Raw genomic sequence first — 23,170 nt, 5'->3', positions numbered from 1 at the left:
ATACTGTTTTATAAACCTTATGTTTACTCATTTAGAAATAACTTCCAATTTTAATGCTCAAGCATATTAATAGATATTCCAAGTTACAATTTTTTAGTAGCACTGAAGTGTATTTCATAATACAAGCATTTATTTAAACTTTAGCAATTCTGAAAAGGTTTCATAACCATAAACTTCACAAAACCCTCAGAAAGAAAAGGTGGATTTACAGTTTCACAAGGAAGACAAAGGGATGTCAGTTTTCACAAGGTTACTTGTGCATTGCCACAGGTTTGAGGATACAGCTATATACGACTTGATGCATGTCCAAGCAGGAAACCATCTAAACATGCTTAAATTTCTTTCCTGAACAAATGGACTAGAAATTGCAGTGCACAAAAAGCCTCTACAAGGACAGAGGCTTTGCACAGGAACCTACAAGAAAGAGTGTTTTAGACTGACATAATCTCTTCTTCTTCTAAAAAGGTTTGAGTCTGTGCATACTACAAAAAAAAAAAAAACCCCTCCTGAAAACAGTTCACTGCAAAGCTAAGAATTCAAAGGGACTTCTGCTCAAGTACCAAATTAGAGAAAACAGTGAAAACTTTCCTCACTCTCTGTACCTTCCCACAAAGACCTCTCCAACTCACTTCTGACTGAAGCTGGCAACAAGGTGGTCATAACAGTTGGGCAGTGTTCAATTGTGGCAGCAACCTCTGGATATTACCAACAGGTAGGAAGCATTACCTTCTCACAACGAGCACAGCAGCAGCAGCCAGAAGAGAACATGGAAGCGAGCCCATAATTTTAGCATTAGTTACCACATTAGGTATCATGTCTCAGGTTGAAATTTTTGTGTCCGGCAAAGTTATAAGTAACTAAAAACCATGACATTTACATGAGGTAGAGAAGCATTATGTGATCTTTAGCACACAGATCTGCAATTACAAAACAAAGCTATTTCTGTGATCTCCTTAGCTTACAAAAACCAAAGCAATTTGCATGTAACACTAAGCATTATGTTTCATACTGAGAAATTTAACTGTTGTTTATTTCAAGTTTAAACTGAGCTTCCTCAGGTATGGGCGGAAGACAAATTTATCTTGGAATTTAAAAAAAAGGAAAAAAGGCACCTTACTAGTCTATTTAGGAAAAAATAATTACTAAGTTGGCTGCCAATCCATACATGCTTTTGGTTTTAAGGAACCTCTAAGATCACAGACATGATTTTTCTGGAAGCACGCTGAACATTCAGGCTTTATGCATGCAATGTTTAGTCAGAATGAACTCAAAAAAGACACAATACCACTACTTTTAAGAACAAGATAAATAGCGCTACTATAGCATCTTGAGACATAGCTTCCTTCGGCTCATAATCTAACAGTATCAGCATCTGCTCTTCTCTACTACTAAATCTATTAAAAAACCAAAACACCAAACCAACCAGAGTCAAAATTGAGCTACCACTTCTGAAAGTTCAGCCAACACAAACATAAATGTTTGTATGGAAGTTAAAATACAAAAAAACACTTGGTGATTTCAGCCACAATACAGAGAACAATACAACAAAGGAAGCAAACTTTAGTATGCACAGACAATAGCATAACATTACCACTTTTATTTTTCTTGGATTCTGAAGGCCTCTTCAGAATCCAAGAATCTTAAATAGCATCAAACAAGGCATAACAGTAGAATTAAACACTAGTAATAAGTTGTTGTAAGTTTTAGGAAAGCTTTACACACACACACTCACCCCACACACACCCCAAAGAAATTTTACCCAAGACACTATAAACAGTTATGCCTCTCAAATTTTGGACACAGCTATCCATCAACACTAGAATGCACATTTCAAAAGAGTTATGGTTACAACATATGTCATGCACAACTGAATTAAAAGTTAAACATATTATGTTACCTTACACATAGAATCTTGGGAAAAAAGTAACATTAATGTTTCTTGGACAGCTATCTGGGTTTGGGACAACATCCCTTCCCACACCCTTCCTTTTTTTCAAACACAGTTCAGCAAGTCTTTCCAGAACAAAAAAGGCAAGCGCTTAGGCCAAAAAGTTTGCATTTCCCACTAAAAAACAACATTCAAACAAGAACAACAATGATTTTTCCCTACTGCCACCATAAGAGAGAGATAATTTTTTCCACGTCTGACAAACAAAACATTAGACATGGGAACATCAAACTTTGCTTTCAAACAGACTTCCCAGTTTGTACCAAGTACAAAGAGTACTGTGGTTGAATTTTCAGACAGTTATTTTTACACTAATTTATGTAAGAACATACATCAGGGTGAGACTGCGGAATAATTAATGCTTGCTAGAACAACAATGCCTGCATCTGTTCCATAAATACAGCCAAGTCCTTAAGTCAATGAGATGACCTGCACAAAGGACCATTTGGTATTTTCATGACTTTACAAGAGACAACAAGCTGTCTGAAAAACCCTAAAACTTCCACAACTAAAACATTGTGCAATATATTCACATACCTATTGATCTTTTTACATGTAAGCATCCTGAATTTGCTTCTCTCTTCCACAATCAGAACTTTTTTAAACATTCTTAATTACAAACAAATCAGATCATTTAATGGAGTTTTAAAAACATTTATAGATTGCAATAAGCAAAGTACACTGAACAGTCCTCAGTTAAGCCATTGTTCCTCTATTTCCAGAAGAGGAATTTAAAGGGATACAAAAGCAAGCATTTATACGAGAGGCCTCTTTCCTTTTTAAATCAGCAGCACAAGAGAACGAAGCAAAGCTATAATAAAGATTGATCTCTGGATCTTAACAAAAAAAAATGCAGTTAACTAAGCTAGGACCAAAAATTGTCACTATAAGCTTGCAGGGTTACATGCACAGAACTTCATCAACAATGATTTTACAGCAAGGTTTGGATGGCAGGATATTCAAGTTGTCATTCAGCACACTTAAGCAGTATCTTTAAACATTTGAGTTGCTCACTAACTTCTGTAAGACTTCATATGTTTTTAGACTCAGTGCAAACTTAAGCACTACAAGCTACAAAGATTAGGCGCAAAGAGGAGGAAACTTTTTTACTTTGGGCAATGCTACCTTTACAAGCTTCGGAGTTTCGTTAGAATGACTCATTAATTTACATAGTAATTTAAGTGCATTGTCATTAAAAAGAAATTACCAAAGATATTCCAAGAAAGGAGTCAGGAAATACACAAGACAAAAAAACCCCCAAAGCCAGATATACAGAATAAAAGGACGTATGCAAGCCTTAGTAGATATCCCTTAGTTTATTGGGATGTACGCTTCCAATTCAGTCAGACAGTATTACAACTTAAACAAATATTTATGTAAAATTCATTAGGTATTGAAAGGCAAATAGAAAGAAAAAACAACAAAAAATCCCTTCTACCACTTGAAAAGAAGGCAGCCCTGAACAGAATGCCTTTGAAATCACCTTGGGATACTTAGAAGGTAGTCTAGTGTGACACTCAGCTCGTCCATACTTGTCTGTTCAAGGCATAATGGAATTGTCAGAATGAGGCCACTTCTTCTGTCCTTCCCTCCTATTTCAAGGGGAAAAAGTCATTAGAAGGTAATGTGATGGCTTTAAGGTAAAAGAAATACTTTGCAGTTACATGGTATCAATATACATCATGAAAGTAATCTTTAAAGTTGGTGTGAAAATCACGACTGACATTTCACCTCTCAGTTGTGAGGATTCATTCACCACATTGATATTTTAAGGCATCACCAAGGCTTCAGAGCCTAGACCACATCTGTAGCTGTCAAAGCCTTTCATCTAGTACTTTCAACATAAGCAACACAAATGAATGTTTCTAGAAGCATTATTTTTGCATATCTAGATTACATTAAAAAGTATCTCCTAGACCTTCTACACTATCAGTCTGTCAGAAACCTCCTAAGCTTCCAAGGTGAGCATGTACCCAGCAGCTTCAACTGGAACACACCACCTCCTAGAAACATAGAGTGCACAAAGAAGGATCTTGTACCACACAGGCTGCCCATGGCACATACTCGAAATTGGTAGTTCATTCATCAAACATGTAAGATTTTCAGACCTACTTACAAACACATAACAGTCACTTCACAATTAAGATAAATATTTCCAACCAGTTGCTTTAATCTTCATATGTGTTTTCAAACCTTTCCAGTCAAAGTTATACAAACAGTATCAGCAACAAAAATATTGAAAGAGCTGGCCTCACATTTAAATGTCCCTTATGAGACCCAGTAAAACCAAGTGTTGCATGATGCTGATGTGCTGCATTTAAGTAGGCTGTGTTCTACAACTGTGGTTTGGGTTGTTTTGGTTTTGACTACACAAACTCGAGAAAGCCTCTGGAAAGGTACAATTTTTTAAAAAAAAAAGTGGATCTTAAAAGAAAGCTGAAATTTTCTCTTCTGGTCTTTCTGCTAAATGATTGACTTTTGAGTCACACAGGTATGAACCAGTAACCAAAATGGATTTGGAGCAGGTTCTTACTCATAGCTTAAATTGGAACTGAAGCCAAATCCATTGAATACAAGACCCCATGAAAAATAAATACAGACATAGCTCCCTGAAAGGGTCAATCAGCAAGTGCTGTAGAGTGAAGTAAATCAGGTGTGCAGTTGACTCTATTATCACCACATCTCCAAGTACAAGGGCATCACTGGTGATCTTTTGAAGGCAGAAGGCTTTGGGACCAAAACATTTGCCCCTAAAAGGCTATTAACCCATCAGAGAATTAAGTAAAAGGGGCAAAGGTAGCTGTGACAGATCTTTCCACTTAATTTGGAGCAATTCATCTAGTTCACGTATTCACCATTTTGAGCAAAACACCTTATCTATTTTTTTTGTCCTCTCTGCCCTTCAATTTTTAACGTCTATAACGAGCAAACAGAGAGAAAAAAAAATCTTAATTTCAAAACCTAATCAAATATTTTGGTGGTTTTTTTGGCAGGGCCAAGAGGAAGGGAAGTATGAGAAGTGGGGAGGGCAATTTGCATGTGAAGTGAAGAACATTAATGAATCCAAACATACCCCAGAAGAATGTAGTGCTTGAGTTTATAGCTTACTAAACCACAATTTCAGCCATCTTAAAGTTTGGTGGTGAAAGGATTTTTTTTAATCCTTGAATATTTTTTTAAATTAATACCCATCTCTACATCAAACCAGTTTCAGATTTTCCACTACATGGAGTAGCTGAAAGCCTTTTCCATTTTTTTCACTATTACTTTTTAGAATAAGTTTTAACATATTAGCTATTTTGTTAAAAAAAACCTAAAGAGCCACTTACGTACATGTAGGAGGCAGTTACTAAATATTTTTCTCCATAGTTTAGAAAAACTGTACAAAGATAACAATAATCTCAACTTTATTTGGGGTGAAAAAGAAGCAAAGTAAATTTCTGTAACCCGAGAAAGAACATCTTTATTCTCAAGTTAAGTGTGTTATTCATGTGGTTAAAGACATTAAATCATGCTTTTGCTTCATAAAGTCACTTAATATTGGTAGAACTGAAGTTCTAGCCAACCAGAGCAACTTTTTACAGAATAGTAAGAGCTGTGCAGAAATGAGACAAAGTGCACAAGCACCGCACACTAATGCTTGCAGATACATACATATACATTGACATAATTTGTTAAGAATTCCCCCCATCCATTAGAGATTCTGCAAGATAATGGAAAAAACACTGTTTATACAATATACGCTGGCATGTTAATAGCAATAGGTTTTTTCCTTGTTTCCAAAGCTGTGCAAACTCCCCAAAGAGTATTAAAGATCCACTGATACACACCTATTTTCCACATGTTCATAAAGGATCTACTGCTTTAAGTGATCCACTGCAATAGTTGTGTTCCCCTCCCTTTCTCTTTTTTGGGGGAGAACTGTTGCTGGAAAACAGCAATGCACTTTTTAATAACTGTATTTCTAAACAGAAGAATTAAAGAGTGGTGCTATATGAGAAAGGACAAACAGATAGATCCTTTCTGCAGAAACTAAGAGGGAATCACAGTTTAAAGAACAGTTATTTATTGATTGTCCACCCTTCTCTGTTTCTGAATGGCAGAAAGCCTGAAAATTGGAGTGGGAAAGTGGGAGAAAAAGGAAGGAAAAATACCTCAATGCTTTAAAAACTGGACATTTGTTCTCATCTTTACCATAGCTGATTCATAACTGAAGGGACTTGTTCTGTTCAAAGTTACTTCCAGATTCATGAGGCAGACAAACACCAGCCCCCACAGAAGTAATTAACTATTAATAGTAGTTCACGTTTTGCTTACACAGACTTAAAAGACTCCAGTGTTGAACAGGGTCTAGCTAATGAAAGTTTCAAATTGGCACTTGAAGCCCACTCATGCAAGATACTAGACACATAGAAATTCTCACTTCTATACCTGGATTTACACAGCGTTTGCTGAACTGACAAAAAAACACAAACCAAACCCCAAAACTATAGTCTCTTGACATTTCACAAAAAGACTGCAATAATTATCTAAATTATTCAGTTTCATGACAAGTCATCCTGCGTAACAACTGGCACGTTTTTCCCCCAGCTTGCAAAAACTACTACTAGGAAAGATTTGAACATCTGTATTCTGCCTGCACTGTCATTTTTGTGCTGCTTTCTTGCACTGAAGTATATACAGATCAGGTAAACATTCTGTGAACCTGCCATAGCACAAAAAGACAACAAGGTAGGAGTTATCACAGATTCTTTTCCTTGGTGAAAAAGATGGCCAGTCATTTTTGTAAAGGATAACTGGTATATCTTTATCCATCTAAGAATCATTTTAACTGGAAACTGTATTTTTAAAGGAAATACTGAAAAAAAACAGATGTGGCTTTAAAGGAATACTACCTAAAGTTACCAGTTAAGTAGTGATGGCTATCATGGATTTAGTGTAACATTTCCCAGTACTAACACTAAACAATAAGAATTATTTAAACAGCAAAGTTGTTCTTTGATCTTGGTTATATTATTTGTAACTCCTTTCTAAAAATTAACAATTGTATAAATATTTACCACCACCTTCAGAACACAATGCTTAGTGAGGCAAACCCAATCACATTGTCATTTTAGGCGTGGCAAACACCACCTCCTTGTCTTACAAAAAAGCACTACACTCAGACTGAGCCTTTAGGCTTAGAATTAAACCTGTAAAATAAAACAGGGAAATTAACTTGATGTGTGTTGTAACTCAGAAGAAGCGGTGTAATTTGTAAACTGAAAACACATTTAAGTTAAGAAAAGCAACTAAAAGCATCACAAAGAAAGAAATTTTTAAATTCATTTTGCACCAAAGCATTCATTCTGGTTTTTTTGCCGAGTCAGTAGCTTGCCTTTTTTTCCCTGATATTTGTAATGACCTACCAACACAGAAGCTACACAGCCATGGATTCCAAATCTGAGGACATGCTGCTCCATTAGAAACAACTCTGTTTCCAGAAAAAGAAGGCAGGGCTAAGATTATTTGTACCAGTTTAACTCAAAAATGACAAAAGACTTCAACGTATCAACACTGGAGAAAGTTTTCCTAAAATACAATTTTTCTGATTATTTGTTTTTCATCACTAGCATGTTCTTATTTATGAAACTATATGGAATAAAATTGCTTTAAAGAGACAAGATGAACTGATTTCTCTGTCAGGTTCCTTTACTTACACTGAAGAACGCATAAAAGAACTACTGCAAGCATCTTTACCATTCATTAAAGCATCCATTAATACTATACAATTCCAAAAAGGTCCAACCTACTTAGAAATACGTAGGTTCAAAAAGGTTCCTAGCATTTAAACTGCCACTCAACAAATTACTTTCCACTAAGAACATCTGTATTTCAAAATGCATCAGGCAGCTTTAATAGCAAATTGAAAATGCACTCAAGTTAATGAGAACTTCCCCTTGCAGTGTAATGCTAAACAACCAACATACTATGCATCTGCTGTTACTACAGAAGAAATAATTGCCCACTGTCCCAGGCTTTAATGTAAGTTGAGTTTGGAGGTTTTTTTCGTTTGTTTTTAAACAGGAACAGTTTGATTTGCAATTGCTGGGGACAGTGAGCAAATTCAAAGCAAAACAAGTTCTATTAACAAAAGGAACAGGTTTCACTTCCCAAGTGACCGGAGCAGGCTAAACTTGACTAGATAAACTAAACCAAACCAGAAGAATATTTTATTTATGGCAACACTTGTCAGTTTGTGAAGCTGAGAAGTGTTCTGCAAGTTACCTACCTACCCTAGAGTAGACAAACACCAAGAATTAACTCAGCTACCTAGGACAGCAATGAAATCAGCAAGAGAATGTCATTCATCACTAAGTATTCCCTTTTGTTTTTCTCTGACATGGGGAAGAAGAGAAAAAGTTACCTTCAACCCAAGATTCAAGAAGTTTTAATAAATATAACAATAATTCCAGCCTTGCCTGAATTAATTACTTGGCAATAATCAAAATGTTGCAATGCATAGCTAATTCTGCTTCCATCCATTTCTATGTTAGAGAAAAGACAGGGATGAAAAGGAAGGAAAAATTTTCTAAAGAAAATCCTGAAAATATTCCCTCTGCATTTCTAAAACCACATTAAAAAAAACAGAAAGGATTATGCTTGGATGACTGCTAATTCATCATTCTTTTATATATGGACTGAAACTTCATTACATCAACTTTGTGGGTTGAGTTACAGGCTACAGTGCTAAATGCCAACAGCAATAGCTTGGCTACTAGATTAAAAGTTTCAGAGATCCTTCTGAAATATGACAAACCGCTAACCAACGATAAATTTATGTTAAATACATCCAGCAAATACAAATAACCAACGTAAAAATGCTATCCAAATTATTCAAGGAGGAAGCAACTGAGGAAAACAGAAACCATACCTGAAAGAAAAGCCAACTTTTTCTTCAGAATGGGTAATATTACTGAAGCTTCCATTCTACTTCAGATAATTTTCACAGCTCTGAAACACAAGAATTTAAAGTTGTCAAGCATGGGAAATCAATTACAATGTTTTACTAGAATGACCACTGGACAAAAAACACTTTTGTACTCTTCTGAAAAAAGCATAGAACACTAAGCAAAATCCAAAGTATTGTAAAAACTGAAGAAAAAACATTATCATATGCACTTTTTCATGTAGCTCTTAATTAAAGGTTTATTCCTCCTCCTTGTGGGGGGAAAAAAAAAGAAAGAAAATCAATGCAGAATCTCAACCAAAGACACTGAGATAATTTATATAAAAGTCTTATTTCCCAACCTCATTAAACTACAATTAATTTACAGGTAGATCATTTGTTTGCTTGGTCATTCAGACGTAAAGTAAGTGTAAGTAAAATTACACTTTTGCATAGTCTGTCTCACATTACCAGGAATATAATTACTTAAATACATTATTCTGCATTTATGTCATGACACTCCCATTACCCTACCACCAACAGGTCTTCAGTTAAAGAAAAAATCCAACAGCCAGAGCAAGTATGTCTAACCTACAGCTGGAAATGTTTCTGCTCCTTTTGTCTCCAAATCCCTTCTTACCCTCATCCCATTTTTACTGCATTATGAACTGCAATTCACTGTTATTAAGCTTCTGTGTTTCATTGACAGATCAACAGGATGTTTGAACCGCAACCTCCTCTTCCAGCCTACACAAAGTAGCAACTGGCATCTGTGTGTAAGTCTTTCTGAGTTCATACTTGCACAAATCAACCCATATAATAAAATAAGCCTAATTCTGCACAGAAATACACAATCAAGATAGGCGCCAGTATCCAGGCAAAATAAAAAACAGATAAAAAAAATTTTTTTTTCTTTAATTCCAGGCACAAGGCTTCAGACAGCAACCTGGAGTTATCTGGATACTTCAGCATTGATGCACACAAACGGAACTTTGGGTTGGTTTGGTGGGTTGTTTGGTTGCGGTTTTGGGTTGGGTTTTTTTTTGGGGGGGGGGGGGGGGGGGGTAGAGTTAACTGCATCAAAATGAATGATTCAGGAGAAAGAAGAAAAAGAACAGAGAACTCCAAATAGAGCACCTGAGGTAAAACAGACTAGTTATTCCTTTTCTTGTTAAACAATGAGCTTCATTACAAACAAAAAAAGCAGAATGATTATTTTAATTATGAAACAGAAATAACATTAACAACTTTTTAACGTCCCTCCCTGTTCCAATGCACAAATGCTTCACAATGTTCATTCCCATCCCTTACCCCAAAATCTCCATATTTAAGTGTCATTTTTGTCAATTATACAAAATACACATTTCCCATATTACAGAAGGAGACAAACAAATTTCAGTTCTTTCAGGAAACTAAGTCCTGTTTCATGGACTGCAAAACAGCTTGCACTGTAAACAATTACTCAAACAAGCATCCTATTAAAGCTTCCTGTATGCTTCAGACAAAATTTTGTAGGTTATTTGTTACACAAAACTCAAGCATGACTTGGGCAGTCATTTTTGTCTCTCAAACACCATGCTCAAACCACCCTGTGTAAGCTATTTAACTGGCAGTATTCTTTTTTTCTTAAGATGTGGAACACATACCTGGTAATGATTTTTCCCTCTCCTCCCCCAAGTTATATTTCAAAATTATTAGAAATGGCCCTTTATTATAATCAATCAAGAAAGCCCAAACGCAGACAGACATACACTTCATTATCTTCATACTTTCACATATGAACAAATGTTCGCATCAACTTACTGACTCGAGGGAGCACGTTTCTTTGCTGTTGTAAAAAGACCAGTTTAATATCAAAGCACTGCCTGGCTTTCTGCCACAGTAGTGGTACTGTCCATGGATCAAAATAGTTCTTTTGTTCCGTATTTCCTGGAACCAAAGGAAGCATTCTGTTCATTCAGAGTGGAGGGAGGCGAGTCAGAACAATTAGAACAATTGCCAATCATTTCAAACACCTAGCCTTTGTTCCAGAAACTCCTGAAGGTTTCAATTACCTGTCTTCTGTGAGAGCTTTGATGTGCTCCACTTAGAAGAAAACTCTCACCAGAGAAGGTTATCAGAACATACTAGAAAAAAAATCTTGAGGTTTAAAAATAAGGTTTAACATCCTTCTCTATCTTTAGCACTCCAGAGAATGAATTCTCAGGATGAATTTAACTAAATATCTTTTTTTTTTTAATACTGGAAAGTGAAACAATTTCAAGAGACCTGACATCTACTTTCCACTGGGAGGTATCAAAGGTGTTTTAAAAAGATACACTGCTAAAAGGCAGATATAAGTATATTTAGACCTACAAATAAGATGTAAGTCTTTTTAACTTGTTCAAAGACAAAATGACAGGTTCTTAAACTGGCCAACAAACTCTCAATTTAGAATGAGGAAAGAATGATGTGTTGCTCAATGTCATACCATTATTTAGCTGAAAGAAGCAGATCCAGTGTCTATTCATCAATAAAAAAGGCATTTGGACTCATTAAATAGAAAAAGAACTACGGAAGAAAAACAAGAGCACTGAAGAAAACAGATTTCACTTGAGGAAAGTGAAATACTTCAAGAAGCTGCATTTTATCACTTCCAAAACAAAAGACCTAACTTTTATATGCTCAAATTTTAGATATGAAACAAGTTGAAGAGGTTAAATCTGTTTGCTGAATTTCAGAAACAATCTAGAGTGCTGCATGCCCACCTGCAATCTACTTTGCCAATCAAAATGCCATATGCTAAATTGTGAAACCTGTGTATACAGGAAACGTGTTAAATAAAGGAACTATAGTGAAGAACCTCATTGAACTTGACTAGAATGACCTCAGCTTTCAGGTTTTTAAATCAATACAGCAATGTTAATCTCCACCAATGTATTCATTCTTTTGAAGATTTCCACAGAAAAGTGGCAAGACTAAATCCACATAATATTTGTATTTAAAAGCTAAATATTTGAAAGGTGTTCCAGTGAAATAGAAACCTCTTCTGACCACCCCCACTCCCCCCCGAGCAGAAATCAATACTACTTGTGGAGAAAATTCACTTAATTACAAACTTAAATGAAATAGGTATACATTAGAGGGAGGATTGGAGGCTGGGGAGACAGTAAATAAGTAGTAAAAAAAGAAATTTACAGAACAGAAAAACGCAAACAATAATTCAGGCTGCACTTCAATGTGAAATCAGATCATGACTTGGTAAGCTGCATCCGCTATCATTTCTAGGCTCTGGAAAGACTGCAAATTGTTTTACTCGCAGTTTAAAATTCTAGAATTTCTTTCAAAAAACCAACAAACCCCCACAAAACTCACACACAATAAGAACTACGTGTAATTTAGCATAGAAGTTGTAATTTCTGATGAAGAGTATCACATGCATTTTCTGCTGCATATCTTCAGTCTCATCTAATAAAAGAAATTAAATAAGAACCAATGTCCAGACACTGTTTAAAACCATTTTAAAAGTCTATTAAAGACAGACGGCAGAGGGAGAAGTTGACAGACTTGCATTGGCTACAGGACTGGAAGATGCCCTGAAGATGTTAGAGAGAAGCTGCCCTACAAGTAAACAAGTGTTTTCTTTCTAAGCAACCCAGTGGCAACCACTGGTCAAAAACATTAACAATCAAAATGAATTCACGCTCAGTGAGAATTAATATAAATATCTTTAATCAAATTGGTTAAACCTGAAACATTTAATACTCTCAGTACATGGTGCAAGGCCTTTAACTGGGTTAGTCTGTTCACAAGTATCCATTGCAAGTTTCAAAGAATGAGTACTTTCTTCATTCCCTCATCATGTATCAAGAGAGGCAGCTGGTCTTTTAAGAACAAGACTAAGTTAGGAAAAAAAAATAATCTGGTTTCTATTCCTTGTTTTTGCTATGAAATGTACATACAGCTTTCAGCAAGTCATTTATCCCTTTTAGTCTTCATTCAGTGCCTTCATCTAATTCCCTTTTTACAAGAGTATTGTGATGTTTTATTCATTAATGTTTTTGAAGACTTAGAAGGAACTCCACAGATCTGCCTATAAATAATCAAGCAGCAGATGGGCAGCTACATTCAAAACTGTAGCTGCCTGCAAGTCCAGGCACAAACAATAGCACAAATAACAATAGATATTCTGAAGTACCACAAAAAAAAAAAGCCTCAGTCATATAGAATGAAATTTTTTTCTTTGAAAATCAACCTCTGAATTGCAGACCTTAAAAGTTAACAGCTTTGTTACCTGAAGCCAGCATGCAAGTTTTTTCAGATGCTAACTTCAACCCACAAAGCATTACCCCAAGCTTTCCCCCGATCAGCTTAAAAAAAAAAGTTCCTCTGCCCAACACAGAAATAAAATCCATGTGCAAAAGACGGAGAGGAAGCTGAATATGACAATTATCTATGTAGATTATTATTTCACCTTCCTTTAAAGCTACATTGAAGGATGTCATCTCTCCCAAGCTAAGTGGCACAAAGACTGCTAGAACACAAAGGTGTCTCCAGGACTGATACCCCAGGGTAATTCAAGAAGCACATCAAACCTGCCCCAAAAGTAGGAAAATGCTGTAAATATTCATTAGTTAATGCTGCCTTCAATTAAAGAGCACATGGAATTGGGTTACTCAGCTGGACAGTTTCAAAATAACAATAAAACCTGACAGATGAACATCAGCTAAGATACTTAAATGCAGTGTTTTGTTTTTACTCTAATATATTAGCAGCGGTAATGAATTTTTAACATTAGAGCCCTTTAAACCTCATGAAAAAAGGTAACTCCACATATTTAGCAAATATCAAATCAAGTTTTTTGCTTTTTCAACCATTTTGTTGTTTTGGGGGTTTTTTTTACTATCTGTAAAATCTATCCATAAAAAAGGGCATACTGAAGTTTTATATTATGCCTGATTTTCAAGTTGAACACAAGGAAAATATTCCTGATCTTCTATAACCTGTTCATTCACACTAAAGGATTAAGAAAATAAAATCCATAGACTCAGTAGATTTCATCACTGTGTAAGCTTGTTTAATTTTAAAGCAAAAGGCAACCATACAATCTCAATTCCATTACACATACAGAGTTAGTACTCTAACGCAGCAACTTGTGACAGCAGATAAATGGACAGATTGAAAACATTCTCTATTTTTGGTTAAACCCAGGGTTAACAGTTTGCTAGGCCATGATCCAAAAGCACATTGTCACAGCCATACCAAATTTAAGCTTGGAAAAACTCCATTCCTTCTGCCCCGCTTTCACCTGGAGGCTCAAGTCTTACCTTGTACACTTTGTCTTCTAACTATAGCTAATAATAAAATTTAGAAGAGCTGTCAGTTAACTACTTCCTCTATTTAACCCATCTTCCATATTCGTTTCCCACCCTTTTTCACCCCCTCAACATTCTGTGAAAAGTGAAATAAAAGATGAGTGGCAAAAAGAAGTGATGAGCAATATAGGGAACAGTGAACCCGTAAATTGAGAACAAGTGAGTAAAAGAGGTTATGCCATCCAAGAAGAAAAGACATTGTGCTCATCAGCTTTAACTTTTATCTCAGTCAACTATTCATTTCACAGAATGGTAGGGCTTTTCCTCAGACTTAGACCAAGTGTCAGAGGGGAGGGAAAGAAAAGAAGGAAGAGGTACTAAGCACAGAAACAATAACACTAAGGATGCCCAATAACATCTGCATGTACAGCTGTGAAACACAATACTGACACCTCAGTCTTTTCATGCAAGAAGGGCAAGCACAGGACACTGTGCAGCAATTTGCACTCTCTCAAAGAATAGCACTTCTTTGGATTCTAAGTCAATGTCCACAGACAGCAGTCTTGCTCCAACCCGAAGGAACACATGCAGAAGTTTGTAATGACGCTACAACACATGACATAGAAAATGAGAGCTTGCTAGAGTTTTCCACCTTTTCCAGCCTCAGGCCAAGCCAAACACATACATTATACATTAAATTACAGCAGTTTTCAGGCTTCTTTAATCTAGAATAGTCAAGAAAATAAGTCACAGGCTTTAGATGCATCTTCACATTTCCTTTTCTGCCACATTTAGAGACCCCATGTTTACCTTCCTGCTGAACCCTATAGCTTGCCCTTGTAGGATGTTACCACAGGCAACAGAAGATACTGATCTACGTTACACCCTCCCTTGCAATAGGCAGCCAAAACAGCAGAAGTTGCAGTCATCTGGTATAGCCCCAACTCACTTCACAGCATCAGGTGACCACAGAACAGGCAAAATGATGCAATTTGGGAGGGTGCTTCTTCCACCACTTTCTACATACCAACAGATCAATTGAAATGCTATGTTCAAAGCATAGCATAGACATTTTCTCTCCTTCATCACACTTCCCTAAGACCCATTAAAAAAATAAATCTCAGGTTCAGCTCTTAAAATTTTACTTAGAGATCACGTGGAAATAAGACAAAAATCACACAGACTGTAAATTCTCCCACAGAAATAGTTTTCAAGTCACAGGTTGGAGGGAAGAAAAATAATCAATGAAGAGCAAAATAAAATTACATACTCCTCTTCTAGCTCCCTCTACTAAAAAAAAAAAAAAACAAAAACAAAACAACAAAAACCAGCAAACAAAAAGAAAAACAAGTCATAAAAGCTTGCAAGAATGAGCTAAGGGAAACAAGTACCTTACCACCAGTTCTTTAAGGAACTGTCCAAAACCAGTTTGTGATGAAAGATGACAGAGAGCTCTTATGCCTCCAGTACTTCATAAAACTTAAGACAGCGGGAGGAATGACATTGGACAATTCTGGCTGTAAGGAGCCAAGTCAAAAGACAAAGTCAAAAGACAAACAGCTGCACTGATGAGTCCAACTGTTGGCAGTCTGGAGCAAATTAAAAAAAAAAACAAAAAAAAAAAAACAACTTTCCTCTGGGGTGCAAGATTAGAACTTCTTGTTCCTTTTATAACATTTATATAAGAAAACAATCTACAACTCCATAACAATACACATACTTGGCATTGATTAAAAGTGCACGTGGCTCAGGCCCTCAGGAATCACATCTTAGCTCAGTATAGTGGCAATACAACTGAACCGAAGCAAGAAGGAAATGCTCTTCTAAACCCAAAGCCATCTAGAGCGGCTGGGGTATGAAAGGCCAAGGGACTGTCTGAAAGGAAGAGTAGGGTAGGGTGTGTAGACCTAAGTGTAGGACACACAAAAGCAGTCATCCTTTTTAGGTGGAGAAAACTGACCCTAAACAAGAAGAAAACAAAATGAGAGGCTACTAAAAAGACTGTTTACGAATCTCTAGACCTTTAGGATTGATACCTGACCAAAAAGTTCCCAGCTCAAGAATAAGATTTTGTGTGGACCTTGAAACATACTGAACAATTTCCTCTGTAGTGGCTTCCCCCCATCACTGCACAACACACAAGGTAGACACAATGAGGATAATAATAAAAATCCCTTCATAAGGAATATATAAGTAGTTTGAGACCTTTGCTAATCTTAACCAAACACAAAATAGAAGAGATTGAAATATGCCAGCTCTGGTACGTAAATACCTTGTTCATTCACATTCTTAAGTTTCAAAATATTTCAGAATTACATGAATTCATTGCTATACAAAATAAAAATAATTATCTATGGTGCCCTTTAATTACTATGTGCAAGAGAAATAAATCTTTCCTTAACTTGCACAGATGTCTTCAGTTTTTGTACTCATGTTAAAAACTATGAACATTTCAGCTGCAAACCACAAATTAAATTGGCCACAGCAACCACCTGCAGAAACCACAGCACCTCTCCCTCTCTCCCACTCCCTCAAAATAAAACATGTAGCATTCCACTATCATAAGCAAATAAATGGTCACATGCTTCAGAGAATATAAAATCAAGCTCTCAGCTGCTACCTGGAGCATCTTCCATAGATGTAACACTCATACGTTTTCCACTGAAACCACTTTCTAGGGCCAAATTAGAATGTAACATAAAAGAACTAGCAAACACTATGCTAGCGGAGAGAAAATAAGACAACCCGTATTGAGAGTATACTGAAGAAACCATTGCTTTTACCAACACCAAAAAGTAGATAAGCCATGGCACCTTTCATCTACGTATTACGTGTCCAGCCTGACCCTTTCCTCAAGAACGGCTATTTATTTCCTCAAGTTCAGTCATATGTATCTTTTAGTGACCAAAACATCAAGTTAACATCAAATCCATTTATTTATCTTGCTCTTCCAACACTTTTTTTTTTTTTGGCCTGGTCAAGATTTATCCTTCATGATATCTCTCTAAGAACACATCTCAAATTCAACTCTACCAACACCACAGGAGTTTAGCTTGGCTCTGAATTCTCACATGCATAATGCATCTATCTCCCTTGAATCATTGATTCTGTGACGCCCTAAGTCGTACCTTCATCTCCTCTTAACTATTGTAATTTCCTTCTTAATGGGTCCTTTACATCCCAGCGTTCCAAACTTCAGCTTGTCCAAAACGCAGCAGCTCATCTTCTTACCTAGAAACAGGAAAACAATACTCCATATTGATTTTCACTTGCTTCCTTGTCAAGTTTAGAGTCTGCTGTAAGGATATCCTCACTTCAAACATATCTCTCTCTCATTTTGTCTAAAGAGTAAAAAGCTTTGCTAGTGCATTTTTCTATTTGCTCACTCAAGGTGCTCAAGTCTCTCATTTCTCTTCTGCGCACAAGTTTATCAACCCCATCAGAGCAGCAACAATCTACCTCAATGCTTTTAAAACTTCCTTCCTTACTCATCCACAACCACAGCTCCCTCTTAGAATTAGAATTCAGGTATCTCCAGTCTTACACTTAAAACACGCTTCAATACATTTGCAAACACTGCTCTGAGACACTAACACCACGTGAGACACTGTAACACAAGCTGCACTATTTTATAGTACCTAAGCCAAACTATGTAAACATATCAGAAGCTTTAGTTGTTACAGAGCCTTTTAAAGATTTTTGAAAGTCACAAGACAAAAACAAAGTAGGTAAGTTAAAGAAGGCCTGAGTTACAGCCTAAATAAGTTTGTGCAAAACCAGTTGCAAAGATGCTGTCCTCTGCAGCGTATTCATCAGTGTCAAAGCTTCATAAGAACCAAATATGTTGCATGAAAATTTTAAAGATGTTATTTTTGGAAGAGATTGATCATACTTACCATTGGTACTGGAATGCAACACTGTCCGTTAGGGATACAAGTTTGACCTCCGGATCTCAGATTCTGCAAATTTAAATGAAAAAAGTATTTGACCGTATTTTTAGATGTTAATACTCAATCTAAAACTTATTTCCTTGGAGGCTGAAAACAAGGGTTTATTACAAAGCTACATGATAGGGGAGTCAACATTTCCATTATATATTCGCAAATACTTGTAAGCTAGGCATTCGAGTTGAGTGGGACAGCAGGAATCCCGTATTTTCTACCAAAACATATGGTAGACATCAACATTGTTTATAATTAGTAGGCAATGCTCCTGAGGCAGCACCGGAAGCAGTGGGAAAGTAACAAGAACCAGAATCCTTGTAGTATGCTTTCAGTCAGAGGTAATCTACACAGAGTTTTAGGCAAAATTGAAAACAGAACAGCGTTAGCATTTTATTTTTTTTTTTTTTGTGAACTGAGGAAGAATGTATTCCTAGAAACTAAGTTAATCACTGCTATAAAATTTAAAAAGGCAAATTATAACTTAAATTAAAAAATTTAATTAGTCCCTATTTGAAGGTGCAGAATTAAGAGATAAGCAAGCATAAAACCTCAGCAAACGCTTTAAGACTTGCATGGAACCTTGTAACTAATCAAATTCCATCCACCAACGAAACCCCAAAACTCAAAATTAGTGTATAGTGCATTACAGGCAAAGCCAAGATGCTAAACACATTTCATAGGTTTTATAGTTACTCAGATGCAGCAGTCATTACAGTAATCTCTCTCACAACAAGTTTTAAATTAAAAAGAAAACAAAACCACAAACAACCAACAAAACACAACAGCAAAAAACCCCCAACTTCTATTACCGGAAGTTTTCTAGTCAGGAAAATAAACTAGTGATCAGGAAAAAGAATATCAATAGCAAGTGCTCAAGGTAGCTTGAACAGAGACATGGCGGAAATCCTGCAAGATCATTTCTTATCCCTACAAGGTCCTATACTAGGCTTTGTCTACTTTATCAGAAGCTACCTATGGGTGTTCTATATTTCCCCAACCACTCATTGTCACTGGGGAATAAAGGTGTTCCTCTTCATTCTCTATCCCTAAGGACTCTTGACTGTTATGTAGCATTGTATTGAAGTTCACCACCAATGTATCTAGTCTCTTCCAGAAGTACCTCCAGTTCCCCTCCCTACTACCACTCCCAAGCAGCAGCAAATTGAAACTGAGCTGAAATTCACCCGACTCCTTTATTCTGCTGCTGGAAAATAACAAAACTATGTACATTTCCCCTGTTTACATAAGCTTTACTGAGAAATGTGATTCCACAGCCAATTTAGAATTATAGCTTACAACTCCAGGAGATGTCATGGCACTGTTTCTTGTATGAAATTTAAAAATACACATATTTTCTTAACTCTTGTTTCTAGGAAAAAAGACATTACGGATCATCTAAACTGCAAATAAAATATCATCTATTAGCATGTTACTTTAGGAAAAAAGTTGGCTGAGGTGATTTTACAGGATTCTTCAAGCAGCAATCTATGATGTAAAGAATTTGCAAAATCCTAAAATCCATCAGTAAAGTTGACCGTAATTGCTTCTAGTTTTGGGGAGGGGGGGGGGGGAGGGGCAGTGAGGTGGGTTTTTTTCCTCCCCCTGACAGATCAAAGTATTATCAACACCTTACCAGCAAGCAGCAGACCTCTCTGACCAAACTTCAATTCTATTCTGTGGTTCACCTTCCCCCTTTTTCTCCTCCTTAAGTTTCTGCTTGGTATAGACAATGGGACTAGGACTATAAAAACACACATTCAGAAAGATGAAAACTCTTAGTAGCGCTTAAGTTCATCATCATCACTGTTCCTATAATGTAGTAACATTATTCACTATTTACTATACACTGAATCTTAGCAGACAATGTCACAGAGTGAGTAAAGGGGGGGGGGGGGGGGGGAAACCCAGTACTTCCTCAACACAGTGAATTTTAGTGTGTGAACAAAGTCAACATCCAGTCGTCGGGACAGTGTAGGCACTCCAATATCAAAAATGCAGAAGGGCAGTATTTCCCTTGGGATGAAGAAAGATGAAAGAACAACTGACAAAAGCATCTACTAATGCCCATCCATACTAAGCCTTACCAATTTTGCCCAGTAAATAAGAAAAAAAAAAAGAAAAAAACCCACAAAACCCCAAAAAACAAAGAACCCTTCTCCATTAATCGTCTCCACCCTTGCTTCCACACACTCGTAAAATCCTTTAAGAAAAAGGGTGCTTTAGAGTATCTCCTCCCTACAATGCCTGGCTAAGAAAGCTCTGTGTGAGGGGCAGCAAGGGACGCTACAGTTACGGGGGGGGGAAGAGGCAAAATGGCTAGACAATGGACCTGTCAAAAGCCAAAGAAATGGCAACCATGGCTCTGAGCAACCACTGCTTCAGCAGTGAATCAGCTTCCCGACCGGGCAGCGCTTCCAGACACGCTGCCAGGACCGCCCGACGCCGAGGCGGCCACACGGCCGTGACTCGTCCCCACCGGCCCGCCGCCGCGCTGACCAGCGGCGACGCGCCGGGAAAATCCCCACGCCAAGCCGAGCGCGCCGGCGAGCCGGGAAGCCTGCTCCCCGTCCCGCCGCCGCCGCCTCCCTCCGCGGAGCTCTCCCTTGCCCGAAGCCCCCTCGTCCCTCCCTCCCTCCCGGAGCCTGCCGCGACACCCGCGGCGGGGCCGGGCCCGGCCCGGCGGGAGGGGGCCGCCGCCCTCCCTCGCCCGCCGCCCGCCCGCACAAAGGCAGGCCCCGCCGGCGGCGGCGGCGGCCACTCGGGAGCTCCCCCACCGCCGCGGCCACGTATGTAGCGGCGGCACGAACAATACCCAAACCTGTTGCGCGGGTTTCCCTGGACCGTACCGACCTGCTGTGCCCCCGGCCCCCCCACAAAGGAGGCGGGGGAGGGGAGCTCCGCAGCCAGCGGCCAGGTACCCCGTTAGCCCTCCCGCCGCCTGCCGCGGGGAGGCGGCGCCGGCCAGGGAGGCCGGGCGCGGGAGGGCTGCCCTGCCGCAAGGCCGGGCCACCGCCGCCCCCCGGGAGGGCCGGCAGCCAGCCGCGGCTCCGACGCCACCGCCCGGGGAACAAAGCGCGGCCGAGCCGCAGGGCCTGCGCCGCGCCCGGGGCCGCCGGGCCGACCCCTCGGCGGGGCTGGGGCGAGGGAAGAGCCCCTCCGGACGCGGCTACTCACCCGGCTGCGGCGCTGCGGGTGCCCGGGGCTGGGAGGAGGCCGGCGGTAGGGCGGGCGGACGCGGGGCGGAGCCGGGACCCGCCCGCTCCGGCCGGGCTGTGGCTGCGGCTGCGGCTGCCCTCAGCCGCCTCGTACCGCCTCGCTGGCCCGGCGGCGGTTCCCCGGGGACGGGGACGGGGGGGGCGGCTCCGACCCCTCCCCCGTCGGCAAGGAGACGGCGAGCACCGGACGCTGCCGCGCCCGCCTCCGCTCCGCCGCCCTCGCTTCAGCAACCCGCCCCCCGCCCGCGGGGCGCGGAGCCGCGATACCGCCCGCCCCTGCCGCGGAGCCGCCGCGGCAGCTGCGCGGGACCCGGCCCGACCGAGCGACGGCGGCGCGAAGCCCCACCCCGCCGGGAGACAATGCGCCGCCGCCGCCCCGCTAGGGGGTTGCCGAGCGCTGCGCCCCGCAGGCCTCGGGCCTCGGCCCCGCCCCGGCCTCCTGTCAGGAGCCGGGGGGCCATTGCGAGTGCCCCGCGGAGCGCGGGGCGGCTGCGGGGCTCCCGGCGCCGGCGGGCCCGGTGAGGTGGCAGTAGTCGCGCCCCGCTCTTTGGAGGTGCACGTGCGTGAGTGCGGGCCGAACGCAAGCCACTTGGATCACAGGCGAAAACCGGTGGCGCAGAGGGGGCCTCAGGCAGATGTCGGCTCCCACCCGCGGCCCTTTGCCATCCGTGTTTCAGTACTCGCAGCCCCAGCGCGTGTTTTGTTTCCCCCGATCGGCTGCCCAGGCTCCTGGACGAACATCCTGAAACCCTTGTCACGCCAAGACTAAAGTCATGCAAGCAAACATGTGGAAAGAAATGCTGTGAAGAAAGCCAGCCAGGACACTTGTCTGGCTTTCAGTCTAACTGCCCTAGGTCAAGTTGCTGTCAGGCTTAAATCTCCTGCTGAACACGTAATTTTTAGGCTACATCATGGCTCTTTGGAAAAAAAAAAAAGTGGCTTCCGCAAGCTCTATCGTAACAGTAACTTGCAGAGCGACTGGGTATCATTTACTGTATCTCATTCCACCTACGAAAACTGCCTCACGCAGGCTGCAACTGCTTGGTTTCTCCCCTCAAAACACAGTCTGCAAAACTGCCACTGTCTGTCCCCTTTCTTGGTGGCTGCCAGTCGACATCTGCCGCAGCAGTCGCCCTCAGCGTCACCATCGGAGCACGCCTGTGACGCTGACCTCGTCCCTGGCCTCGGCTGACTCAGCAAGCAGTCCCTCTCTCAGCAACACAACCCGTTGGCCATCCAAGAGCTAAAGATAAAGAACTGTCATTAAAATTTTCAGAGGAGGCCTATCAGGCAAAGCCTGTCAGCGTCGAGAACCTACCTTCTCTGCCATCAGCTTCCCACCAAAAGTAACTGCCGTAGAGTACCACATAAATTATTTCACACTTTATTAAAAGAGAAAAATTTTAACAATATTTTAAGTGTGTGCACTAATGGTTTAAGAAGGCGCCAGATACAACTTTTGGGTCACTTTTCTACATTTATGCTTATTTATTGCATACTTGTGGTCAGAAGGTAAAACAATAGAAAGCAGCTTTCTGCTATTCATCAGCGTTCACTTAAGATCCCGCAGGCTGTATCTTTGTAATCTCTGCCTGTAGGACAAATAGTATTTCAGAACACCAGATAAGTGATCTGATGTCCAGCACCAATGTCCAGCACAAGTGAAAACTCCGTGGAAGTCACCGACACATACATTTTTCATCTTTAAAAGGAGCCAAAGTAAAATCAACAAAGGGAAAACTACAGCTGACAGCCATATTGAGTTTCTCTTTGTTATTTCACACTTCTAAAAGCCTCCGTAGTGCAGACATTACATTCTGTGTACCATTCCTATCACCTAG

At 39.8% G+C, this 23,170-nt stretch overlaps 1 protein-coding gene across 7 annotated transcripts in view; it reads right to left on the bottom strand.

The window, feature by feature from the left end:
• SESTD1 (SEC14 and spectrin domain containing 1) overlaps positions 1-21,579 on the bottom strand; it is a 62,365-nt gene extending 40,786 nt beyond the window's left edge. Inside the window, exons 1-6 of one of the 7 annotated variants that reach the window (XM_049812904.1) lie at positions 21,289-21,578; positions 18,067-18,129; positions 17,299-17,401; positions 10,680-10,805; positions 8,862-8,941; positions 3,432-3,540 (exon numbers count right to left, since the gene is read on the bottom strand). In XM_049812904.1, the coding sequence (XP_049668861.1) occupies positions 3,432-3,540; positions 8,862-8,916 (164 nt within the window). In that variant the 5' untranslated portion in view covers positions 8,917-8,941; positions 10,680-10,805; positions 17,299-17,401; positions 18,067-18,129; positions 21,289-21,578. The other 6 variants (XM_049812922.1, XM_049812868.1, XM_049812877.1 and 3 more) reach the window with 6 other exon arrangements.
• Between the last annotated feature and the right edge of the window lie 1,591 nt (positions 21,580-23,170).

This window comes from Accipiter gentilis, chromosome 1 (assembly GCF_929443795.1).
Source record: "Accipiter gentilis chromosome 1, bAccGen1.1, whole genome shotgun sequence".
NCBI lineage: Eukaryota > Metazoa > Chordata > Aves > Accipitriformes > Accipitridae > Astur > Astur gentilis.
Note: the sequence above shows the minus strand (reverse complement) of the source record. Positions and strands in the feature narration are given on the sequence as shown.